The 12,782-nt window shown below is 48.8% G+C and overlaps 1 protein-coding gene across 1 annotated transcript in view; it reads left to right on the forward strand.

The window, feature by feature from the left end:
* The window catches only part of TIMM22 (translocase of inner mitochondrial membrane 22), a 158,281-nt gene extending 151,602 nt beyond the window's left edge, over positions 1-6,679 (forward strand). Inside the window, exon 4 of the mRNA XM_069614873.1 lies at positions 5,982-6,679. Coding sequence (XP_069470974.1) covers positions 5,982-6,058 — 77 coding nt within the window. The 3' untranslated portion in view covers positions 6,059-6,679. The remainder of the gene's footprint in view (positions 1-5,981) is intronic.
* The last annotated feature ends 6,103 nt before the right edge of the window (positions 6,680-12,782 follow it).

Raw genomic sequence — 12,782 nt, forward strand, 5'->3', positions numbered from 1 at the left:
CTCACGTGGAGTTGGTGGTCCCGCATGCCATGGAGGTGGCGGATCGCAACCGCAAGCAATACCACTCCATCAACGTGCAGATGGTATGTAATGCCAGTAAGATCACACATTGCTGTGCCCGATATCCAGGATCAACTCATGACTCCTTGGTCCTGCGGAACTCCACGCTATATGGAGCGACATGCTGGACGATTTGCCTGGCTGCTTTGGTGAGTTGCCTGACTGGGCCATGGCAGTGCATTGGGGTTGTGACCTGGGTGAGAAGGTTGACGCCAGTGCACGATGTGTACCTCACTGAACACTGTGCCCCAAAGCAAGTGATACGGCACATGACTACAAAATCACAGTGATGAAATAAAGCCGACACCTAACACTACATGACTAACCGGTAACCAGGCCACATCCCACAACACATGCGCCACTCATCGGCGGCGCTCACACACCGTAAGGGCATCCTGCACTATGCACTGCATATGCACTATGTCGCAGCCTCCTGCATATCACCACACAGGACAGTCATCCCTGGGAGTGCGTTGAAGTGAGCCTAACGGGGATACCACAGCGTGTCACTGTTTCCGCACACCCATAGGAGTGCTGCAAGTCACCATTGTACTGATCAGTGCAGAATGACAAATATGCTACTGACTACAGCCAACACTCCCTGCCACCAAATCTCTCGGAACACAACACATCAATGAATTTAGTGCAAAACTGCTGCATGCATACGATACACGTGCAACAAGATGTGAGTGCACACCATAACCCATCTTGAAGAAGCTACCCCCTCATCATTCCATTGCACAGGACACATAGCGGGGCCAGAAATGGGGTCAATGCATCCAGGGACATGTGTGTATGGGCAGAAATCACCTGCTACCATGTTAGACTAGTACAGTTGTCCACCATGAATGTACGAACACTTAGCCACCATCGCCTGCATGAGAGGGGAATGAAGGTTATCACTTGAAGCTGTGGCTCATGACCCCTGTCCGAAACCCACAGAACAGGCACAAGGAGGACTGCAATCGTTCCCATACCCGTACACGTGTGGTGATTGAGCAGACGTTTGGCCTGTTGAAGGCACGATTTCGTTGCCTCAGCCAGTCGGGTGGGGCACTCATCTACAGCCATGAGAAGGTGTCCAAGATCACCATGGCATGTGTAATGCTGCACAATATGTGCATCCATCGGAACGTGCCCCTGCCCCCTGACATGGAACTGCTACCGCCTGATGATGTTGATGAAGGGGAGGAGGAAGAAGTGTCAGGACAGCATCACGGTGCCGATGCACAGGAGGGACGTGCCGTGCGGCAATCATTGATTGGACAGTATTTCTGACACACAAGTCTGCATAGGGTATGAGGATGTCAGGACATCGGGCACTGGGTGTGGGGATACATGTATACTATGCACTGTGCAATAATAAATGACACATGCGCAATGAAGAATGTCCACTCTGTTTTTTTTTTTTTTCGATGAACAACCAGTGTATTAAAATTGAAGGTTTAAACGTGAAAAACAAACCATCCACCACCTCCCCCCCCTCCCACCACAACTCCCATACACACCCTGCCCCTGTCCCCCTCCCACCACAACTCCCATACACACCCTCACCCCCTCCCCCTCCCACTAGAACTCCCAAACATACCGTCAACGACCTCCCCCTCCTACCACAACCTCCCCACACTAGTCCCATAGGGGCCACATAGGCCATGTGTGGATTGCAGCATTGTCACTGTGCGCTCCCCGAGCCAGGTGGAGGCATGTGCTGGCGGCGCATCGTACGGAGGGCCCGACGGAGCGGGCTGGTCTGGGTGGAGGAGCATGCAGAAGGTGTGTCCTCATGCTGGGGCTGTTGGCAGGATGTGCAGCCTCCAGAGCATCTGCTATCCGGCCAAGGACCTCACAGAGCCGGTTGGTGCTGTCCGTAATGACCTGGCCCAGTGCCCTCAGTTCATCCTGCCACTCCTCCCTGGCTTGCCGATTGTCCTACATGAAGTAATTGATCAGGCCTGTGAGGAGCTCAGCCCGCTCTGCATCAATGGCTGATGTTGTGGCCCTGCTGGGGATCGGGCTCACATGTGTTTCTGGCGCTTCCGAAAGGGAACTGGCCACAGGACTGGCATGTCCCTTTGTTGCTCCTTGCCCAGTAAGCTCAGGTGTGTCACTCTCACCCGAGTCACTATAGGAGACCTGGGGTTTGGTTTGGGCATCAGGGGTGTGGACGACTTCAAATGTGTCCTCCTCAGTCGCTCTGCATATGGATATGGGGCTGTTGGCAACATCGAGGGGGGCTGTGGCTGCAACTTCCCCAGCCACACTCGACTCCTCAGAGCGCGGCGTAGGGCATGTGTCTGCCGCCAGTGCAGGGCGGGGTGGGGGTGATGCACCCTCCCCGGGTCTTGCTGGAGCCAGTGGTGTGCCTCCAGGTGTTCTCTTCCTCGCAGGGAGATGGCGGCCCCTGCCTTGGCCCCTGGAGGTGCTGGGCCGGTTGCTCTCCTGCTCCTCTCTGTCATGCTCACTGCCTGTGGGGGTGGAAGAGAGGGATGGCATGAGTGATGATTTGAGAGCCAGCATTTGGACATGGCTACAATATCACAATCAGAAATTAGTGGGTTATCGGCATTTGGGTGGAGAACGGCACATTATTCTATACTAGGGTGGTAAATGCATGCATATGTGTGTCACTCATGTTGGCCAGGTACTGTGCTGGCTCACATGCACAAAGTTTCCATCGACTGCCCTGTGTGCCTCACGGAATGGGCCACTTTGTGTGGTATGTGTCATATAGGTTACGGCCTCGCACCTGGCACTAGCCTGGGTCTCACTTGTTTCGGCATGATTTAAAGGGGGTTGGGTGTGGCCGACCATGCCGTGATTCCTTGCCCAGACCTTAGCAGTGACTTTCATAACAATGGCGTTGGCAGTATTGACTTTGGACACTCACCTCCATCAGCGGATGACGTTGCCCCGCACTCCATTTCTCCAACCCCTTCGATGGCTTTGGGGCTTATCATGGCCGCACATGTCTCCTCCCACGGCATTAATTTCATGGGCGAACCTGGGCCGCTTCCTGTCTCCAGGGCCTGGCTTCTATTAGCAGAGAGGTTGCTCCACACCCTCAGCCGCAGGTCGTCCCACTTTTTCTGCAATCCTTTGTGGTGCGGGGGGGTTTCCCACGGCACTCACCTTCTGCAGCACTAGAGCCCAGATCTTCTTTTTTTTTCTTTCATCACCCTCCGCATGTCATTGCTGAACACAGTGTCAGCATGCTTGTGGAGGGTATCCACCAGCATTTGGAGTTCGTCAGGGCTGAACCGCTCCTTTCCGAGGCGGGCAGCTACCTTTTTTGGCGCTTTGGGCATTCCTCCTTGATGATGGTATCTTCCCGGTATGTCGAAAGTGTGCCATGGGTCCTGTCTGGTGAGGATGGCAATGGATTGTGTTTTTAAAGATGGCCGACATGCTCCTACCAGTTCCTGAACGATGACGCTGTTCCCCGTTCCGCAATTTAACGGTGACCGCAAATAACGGTGACCGCTATTTACGGTCACCGCTAATGCCTCGTTACTCTAAGGCGGTAGTGTTCGCTACGGTGCGGGTCATGCCGAAAGAGGGTTTTCCAGCCGTTTTTGCGGCATGCCGCTAGGGTCATTACTGGCATGGCACAAAGCTTGTGCCTGCGAACTCGTAATAGTGCGCTTTTAGCGGTCTATTGACAGTTCGGACACGCTATTTGCGCCATGCCGGTAATGGACGGAATTTACCTCCTATCTCGGAATGAGGGCCATTGTGTTTAATTGGTATGTTAGAAGGATTCCTTAGGACATTGTTGTGGCCAGTGTGTTTTGCCCCGTTTAAGGTGAGGTATGTACTCCGGTTTGGCAGTCTCTGGTGGAAGGAGGTTTAGTTCCTTTGGTGGTTGCGAGTGTTGGTTTGTATTTTTGCCCATTTGTGGCAAGGTTGTGCTCGGGAGTGGCTGTCTTGAGATGCTGGATCTGGAGCACTAGTATTGGAATTTGGGAATTGTTAAAATGACAAAATCAACAATGATAATAAGCTTTATGTATCAAATATCACACTGTCCAATTTGGTTTAAACACCTGTACACATTGTTTATGATGTATAATTTTCAATTCAAACCAAAGTGAATACTACCATTATCAATGTATTATAATTGATGTATGTATAGACTTCCACTTATATTGTTTTGTCTTTTTCTTTTTTGGCTTTTCCTTAATGCTGCCACGCTCTGAAAAAGTGAATAACTTTTCAGGTTCAAAGAACAAAAATAAATAGTTCTGGATACACATAGTAAAGGAGCATCATTGATTTAGAGTGGTTTCTTTCCTCCCTCATGTACCTTTTAATGTCCATTCACTAAATGTACTGTGGGTGGCTTTTCTCAGACTTATTGTCTATGGATCTCCTAAAATAAGCAGACTGGACAACACAGAACTAGTATAGACCTAAGCACTAGTCTCTATCATTTAAACTTAGTATTTCCTTTTGAGATATAGGCAGAGGTACACTTATTTGTTGACCTGAGACATTGGTGTGGCAGGCCAGGGTAGGAGGAGATGTAGTTTGATTTTAGGTTGTTGTCCTGGCATGTTGATGGTTGGCAGTTTTTTTTTTTTTTTGTCAAGCCTTTATATTTGTTTCGTTTTTAGGACGGAGATTTGTAGTGACTTTGAATGGATGTATGTTGAGTGTTTGTATTTAAAGGCTAGTGGAATGAGTGTGTGGAATCTGGGGGACCTGCAGGTTCCAGGAGAGTCGGTTGGGGACTTGGAGCTTAGAGAGGAACCAGAGTGGATGCTTAAACCCTGCTCTCCCACCTACAACTTGTTAACTGAAACTAAGAATAAAGAGCATCTTTCCATTTGCACTTGGGTCAGACTGGTTCTTTCTCCTTACTTACCGGACCCAGAGTACATCGGAAACCCCATATTGACTTCATCTGTTCCAGCTTGTGGTATGACTGATCTCCTGAGTTGTGTTGTCAACGACTAAAAACATAGCGGTTTATGCATTAGTCACCCCCATTCTTTCATTTCAACACTTACTTTTTCAGAGCTGCAGGAAAATAATCAATGTCAAGCGGCTGCTAATTTGGTGTACCAGTAATGTCCTAACAAACGTGTAAGGTAGCTTAAAGAAGTGTCAACAATGTGCCTTAGCTAGTGTCCAGAAGTAATGCATAATAACATGCTATTGATTGATACGATCTGAAAACGTTTGTGTTCAACCAGCATTAGTTTTAGGATTGGCAATGATACCAGGAGTATCAAAATCCCATGTGGAGGTCTGATGGAAGGAAATATTCTGCAAGCTCGAGCGTATGTGGTCTGTAATTTGCCCGCTATGCTAAACAGGGGTGATGCCCTATGTACTGAAACCTCAATAAATGTATTTCAGAAATTGCATACTGAGGACCAAAGACTGTGTTCTTGTTAAAAAAAAAAAAATTAAAAATCATTTTATTCTATTGAAATGTCATATAACATGTAAAAATATAATTTCTAAACATACAAATTCTTTCTACATATAATAAACAAAACAAATTCTTTCTACATATAATAAACAAAACAGTTCATTTCCAACAATTGTTTTTTTGAAGAAAGTTTTTTTGTGCAAGCTACATTTTTATATAAACATCTCTCACATAAATGTATGAACACACACAACACAACCAATTATTTTCTCCGCCAAATTGAATTGAAAGGAAGTTCTTTCTAAATCACATTAATAGTAGTTGGATTCCTACTTTACAATAGAATAAAATTATATTTTTTTAACAAGAACACAGTCTCTGGTCCCCAGTATGCAATTTCTGAAATACTATTATTGACCTTACCCCAGATGCACATGCAGGGGTTCCCCACCTTAGTTTGTTTGTCTGTAATTTGCCCACCACAAATCTTGTAAGTCTGTTAATATGGATCCATTTAGTAACATTTCCCATTCTTATCTTTCAGCGGGATTAAAAGCTGGAGTCATTGGATGTGGAGGTTTTGCCGCATTTTCAGCTGCCATCGACTACTACCTACGATAGCAGCAGAGCATGTCAGTATGAGCATAAATCTCTACGGAAGCCTTTATTTCACAGCATTCCAACTCCTTGTGAAGAGGACGACAACTAATACGGCCACTGTTCTGTACACTACTTCTGTTCCCAGCCCTAGTTAGGGCACTGGTGTTTGGGTGACAGGATCTGTGAAATTAGTGAGGCCTTGGTGTTTGGTTCCTCATACTTTGGTTACAAGGATTAAGGTGGCTTTCATCTAGGCAAACTAGCTTCTGTACAGGATCTGTATGTGATATGACGGCTCCTACATGCCTCTTCACAGGAACCCCGTCGATGCAATCTTGACATTGATTCTCTGCGTTTGTTTTTTTCGTAGTCTGCAAGAACTACTATTGATTAATTACTATGGACTCCAAAATGTCTCGGCCTCTGGAGCCCAGGATAAGAGAGTGTTGACGCAGGCCACCAAACAGGATAAAAAACATGTACACGGCATGCATGTGTTTAAGTGTAAGAGCTGATCCCCTAAGTCCATCCTACAACATCTTTCTTTGCCAATGGACATACAGCATGTGAAATGCAGTTGGAAGAGTCATACAAAAACTGGTTATGCGCCATTGAAAATAAAGTTGCATTTTTGTGACCGGATGCTGTGCATGTTCTTTTGAGTTTAAGTGGATTTAGAGTATATGCAGAGAGCAGTTTTCTTTGATGGGTTCATTGGTAGAAAAAGAACTACATTTCACCTCAGGGTTTACATGTATTGGAGAAACTTGTTTTGTGCCTAAAAAATGATGCCTTATTCATAGCACTGTTTATTTTTGCTGTCACAACTAATATTGCCCCTTTTACATTTCTCCTCATTTAAATGAGTCCGTTTTTCATCAGGTTTGTGTTTCTTTGAGCTTAAGGTCACGTTTTTCAGTTTAAGATGGGCCCATGTTTGAGTAGTGTTCACTATACTCCAGTTAAGGTGCTGTTCTGGTTCCATTGCAGTCTCTGTCCTGAAAAGTAAACCTATCTTTCTACCTAAAATGAAATTTACATGTATATATATATGAAGAAAGCAAGCAAAGCAGGCACATGTAAATTTCATTTTGGGTAGAAAGATAGGTTTATATATGTGAAGAAAGAAAGCAAAGCAGGCACATGTAAATTTCATTTTAGGTAGAAAGATAGGCGGCACGAGATTATATATATATATATATATTTCTGAGGCTTGTGGAATCTGCTTAGATCACATGCTGTGCATAGGCCGACATCTAGTGGAAGCTGCGGAGTATTACAGTTTGTTTTTCGAAACTCGAAAATGGGCGTCGACACAGGCGTGCCAGTAATACTATCCCTAGTGTGACGTCCACTGTACCCAAGATCCCTCACGCGTCTAGGATCCTCAGATTGTTTTTTTCCACCATACTGGTCGGAAGCATCTTGCGGAGTCCCCTGGCCTTAGCCATACTTTTGCTAATTATTGAAGTTTAAAATTATTTATTGACATCCTTCCCCACCCCAACGTCGACCCTCGACACTCGACGACGGCTGGAGAAGACATCGACCGTCGGCTGCTGCACGACGGATCTGGGCCTCGAAAGGCCGCTGGCCTCGGCCCGGGCCTAGTAGGCCACTGGCCTCGGCCCTGCAAGTAGGGAGAGTGGGGGGTGGTACATACTCTTCACTCTTGGTATATAGGTACACCTTATATATTTCCTACACTTACCAGCCCGCTGCCTCAAGGTGCGTATGGAGGGTACCCCTTTCCAATTCTGCCCCAAGTGCAACCGCAAATACCCTTGGGTCGACAGGCACGCCACGTGCAATCTCTGCTTGCCGAGGGACCACCCCGAAGCGAACTGCAGAGCGTGTAGTAGGTTTAAGCCTAAGACACTTAAGGACCGTTCGACAAAGCGTTGGGCCCACCACGCCAGGCAGGCGGCCATGGCAGCGGAGGGCGCCTTCAGCGATGGCAGCGACGCCGTACTTTCGGACGGCGAGGGCATTACGGCGTCGAAAGACTGCCGAGCGCAGGTCCCCGACCTCGGAAGGTTGTCCGGCAGGGCGGCTATGGGGAAGACCCCCGGCGACGCAAGCGCTACACACCCTACACACACTAAGCACACTAAGTCCAACCGAACCTCGACGACGTCGACTTCTCGGAAAGAGGCACAGATAGAACGGTCCGACTCGGTGTCCTCTGGGCGCTCTCGATCGAGGTCGCCTCATGACGCAAGGCAATCATCCACTCTTGCCAAGAGTGCCTCGCTCCCTAGATTAACGGAAGTTCGATCGTCGGAAGACGAAGACGACTTCCACCCCCAGGCCGCGCTCCAGGAGACCGAGGCCGCAGTTAACACCAGCGAGGCCCCACGCTCGAAACACACAGATACCTCTCCCGACCCTCGACGCCAGGCGTCGAAAGTCTCTGGGGCCTCCAAGGGGCAGGGAAAACATTTTTCCACGCTTGGGGAGGGGGGGAAACAGCGGAAAGCACAGCCTTCCACTCCTGTAAAACCATCCTTCCACCCTAAGCAGACAGACAAACACAAATCTACTGGGACATCAGATAAGTCCTCTAAGTTGCCTACTAAAGTCATACCCTGTTCCAAAGAATGGTCCAGTGAAGACATAGACAGGGCCATGTCAAGGATGTCTTCCTTAGCTGATTTTTATGACAAAAACCCAGAACATTTCCTTTCGTATGACCCTCAAGGGGCCACACCCTCAGGCTCCTCTGATCCTATCCCCCTAAGTAAAAAGGCCCGGTTCGAAAGACCTGAACCCTTCGAGGTGCAGCCTTACTCTACTCCATACTCTACTCCACACCCCACTCCACACCCCAGATACCAAGGACAGCCTTTCCCTGAAGGGGACCAGGAGTTTAAAATTATGGAGGAACAAACCGGGACTGAATACTATGCGGATGATGAGGACCTGGAGGAGGTAGAAGATGAGCAGGAAATTTACAGAGTAGATTCCCCGGTAGAGAGCGAAGCCCCAGTTACCGACTCGCCAGTTGATAACCAGCCCCTCCTTAATGAAGTTCTCGCTCGCGCAGCAGAACATTTTCACATCGACACCCACGGTGTACAGGAGGAAAGGGACTTCGCAGAAGAGTTGGTGGGAGAGAGGAGGCCGGTCGCTCAGACCATCCCTATCCTTAAATCCATCCAACGTAGAATAGATCCATCCCTGGTGAATCCTAACCTCACCAGAGCCGTCAACCCCAGAGTCGAAAAACTTTTTCGGGCAGCCCAGTCTGACCCTCTTTATATAAGAGGACATCTTAAACCAGACTCCCTAGTGGTTACCAACACTCGGAAGAGGGCTGGGACACCCTTATCGTCGTCAGAAGCTCCTCCCGACAAGGAGAGCAAAAGACTGTACGGGTTTGGCAGGAAGGTAGCCTCAACGTCCGCCTACCAAGCAAGGATTGCAAACTCCACCACCCTGTTGGCAAGTTACAACTGCCATCAATGGGAAGAGGTCGCGGCGCTCATAGCCTCTGCTCCTGAACCGTTAAAGGGCCAGTTGGCTCGGATCTCGGCAGAAGGGAGAGCCGTGTCTGGTTGCATATTAAAAGCAACTTTCGACGCCGCGGACAACGCAGGAAGATTGATAGCAGAAGGTACTGTTATCAAGAGACATGCGTGGTTACGGCAGTCGGGGTTCAAAACAGAAACCCAGGCTTCATTAATAGACAAGCCGGTGGAACCCGATCTATTGTTTGGGAAAGCGGTCGAAGACGCACTTAAGAATGCCAAGGACGAATACGAGACTCTCAAATCCCTTGGCCAGCTTACCAACAAACCCCCTAACCAGAGGGGGAACAGTAATTTTCGTAGCCCACGCGGCCAAAATTCACAAAGAGGCAACTATGCCCAAGGACAGGGTACACAATGGAACAACAACCAGCAGTCTACCCAAAGTTACGGCAGGGGTAACAAGAGAGGTCGTGGAAGAGGCAGAGGCAGCCCCAACAAGGGAGGTGGCACGCCTCCACCAAAGCAGTGACGCTCAGTTCAGGGTCCCTTCTCACGCAACCCCAGTAGGGGGACGCATTTCCAACTTCACCCAGGCTTGGGAAGGGATCACCTCAGACAGATGGGTGCTGTCAACAGTGTCCACAGGATATTGTATAGAATTACTGCAGCGTCCCCGGAACCACCCTCCACGACAAAGAATACACTCCTTAGAACATCAGAAGATCCTTCTCGAGGAGATCGCCATTCTGCTAGAAAAGGACGCGATAGAACTCGTCCCAGGACACCAGGTAAACAAGGGTATCTATTCAACTTACTTCCTTGTGCCAAAGAAAGATTTGACAATGCGCCCAGTATTGGACTTACGGCCTGCCAACAAGTATGTCAAGCCCCAAAAATTCCGTATGACCACGCTACAAGAGGTAATCCCCCTCCTAAAAAAGGGGGATTACATGGCAACCTTGGATATGAAAGATGCTTATTTTCATATTTCCATGCTCCCAGCGCACAGAAAATACTTGCGCTTCAAGGTGGACAGTCGCCACTACCAATTCAAGGTACTGCCCTTCGGGATAGCTTCAGCACCAAGGGTATTCACCAAGGTACTGGCGGTGGCAGCTGCACACCTACGCAGGGAGGCAATCCCAGTGTACCCTTATCTGGACGACTGGCTCATAACGGGGGAAACCCCAGGAATTTGCAGGTCAAATATTCAGAGGACTATCGACCTCCTCCACGAATTAGGCTTCTCTATCAACGAGAAGAAGTCGAGTCTGGTGCCAGCACCTCAAAACAGTTCCTAGGAGCAATCCTAGATACTCAGAAAGGGTTGACCTTCCCTTCGGAAGAGAGAATTCGGAATATACTACTGCAAATTCCACATTATCAGTCCGGTCAACAAATAACGGTACGCAAAGCAATGCGGTTACTGGGCATGATGGCGTCATGCATTTACCTGGTCCCCCACGCGCGTCTGCGCATGCGTCCCATGCAGGAATGGTTGGCGAAACAGTGGTCTCAGGCAAGTGGTCAGTGGGACGATCTAGTGGTCGTTTCGCCAACACTCGTACAGGGCTTACACTGGTGGACAAGAGAGCATCTCGCAAGGGGAAAACCCTTTTACGATCCCGAAGTACAGGCAGTGGTGACTACAGATGCATGCCTGACTGGGTGGGGAGCTCACCATCTCCACCACACAGCTCAGGGTCTCTGGTCTCACTCAGTAGCCAAGAACCACATCAACCTGCTAGAGCTTCTGGCAGTATTCCGAGCGCTTCGGGCGTTCGAGCCCCATCTGCTAAACTTGTCGGTGCAGATCCGGACGGACAGCACGACAGCCATGTTCTACCCGAACAAGCAAGGAGGGACTCGTTCGCCAAATCTGTCCAAGCTTGCCCAGAAAATCTGGATATGGGCACTCAGACGGAACATCTTCCTGTCATCACAACATGTTCCAGGGGAGCTCAATTCCCTAGCGGATGCCCTGAGCAGAGACTCCCTCCCAGAAGAACACAAATGGGTCCTTCACAGAGATATCGTAGAAGATCTCTTCTCTCAGTGGGGTTCCGCACTATAGACCTATTCGCCACAAGCGAAAACAAACAATGCCCAGGATTTGCATCCAGGTTCCCCCAGCCAGACTCCCAAGGGAACGCCCTGTGGATGAACTGGTCAGGGATGTTTGCGTACGCTTTTCCACCAACTCCTCTCATCAGGAAGGTGGTGTACAAGATGAACAAGGAATCGATGACGCTCATCCTAGTTGCTCCCATGTGGGCGAGACAACCATGGTTTCCACACCTACGCAGGATGGCGGTGTGCGAGCCCATCAAACTCCCAGCCTGGTACAACCTACTGTCCCAGCAACAAGGTCAAACAGTGCACCAGGAACCCAACTCAATGAACCTGGCAGCATGGCTCCTGAGGTCATAGAGTTTGGGCATCTCAATTTACCACAGAGGTGTATGGACATCCTAAAAGAATCCAGGAAACCAAACACAAGGCACTGTTTCTTTGACAAGTGGAAGAGATTCGTTATTTGGTGCCAGAATAAACAAATCAACCCAGTTGATTGCACTCCTTCCAACGTTGTAACATACATGCTCCACCTGCTGGACGCAGGTTTGGTTTTTAACTCTCTGAAGGTACACCTGGCAGCCCTCTCGGCTTACACCACATCCCATAACAAAGTATCGTGGTGGAAAGTACCAGTAGTTAAAGCCTTCATGGAAGGAGTAAAGAGACTTCACCCTCCTATTTCGAACCCACCGCCAGGATGGGACCTCAATGTGGTGCTAGCTAAGCTCATGGGTCCCCCTTTCGAACCCATGCATAAAAGTAGTCTCAAACACCTGACTTATAAAACGGCCTTCTTAGTAGCCATTACCTCTATAAGAAGGGTCAGTGAAATTCAGGCTCTGTCAGTGCAGGATCCTTTCTTTACTATCCACAAAGACAAACTGGTTTTACGCACACACCCTAGGTTCTCACCTAAATTTATATCTAAGTTCCATGTAAACCAGTCCATCGAGCTTCCGGCTTTCTTCCAGAACCCGCAAAGCTCAGCTGAGGTGAAACTACACACCCTTGATGTGCGTAGGGCGGTCCTCTACTATGTAAATAAAACCAGACCGCTAAGGAAAACAGATCAACTGTTTGTCTCCGTAGCTACAGGCAGAGAAGGGGATCGCGTCTCTAAAGGCGCGATCTCGAAGTGGATTATCAACTGTATACAGCTGTGTTACTCTCTTTCTGAAAAAACTCTGCCTTTTACG

This window comes from Ambystoma mexicanum, chromosome 9, assembly GCF_040938575.1.
Source record: "Ambystoma mexicanum isolate Mex_15411 chromosome 9, UKY_AmexF1_1, whole genome shotgun sequence".
Taxonomy (NCBI): Eukaryota; Metazoa; Chordata; class Amphibia; order Caudata; family Ambystomatidae; genus Ambystoma; species Ambystoma mexicanum.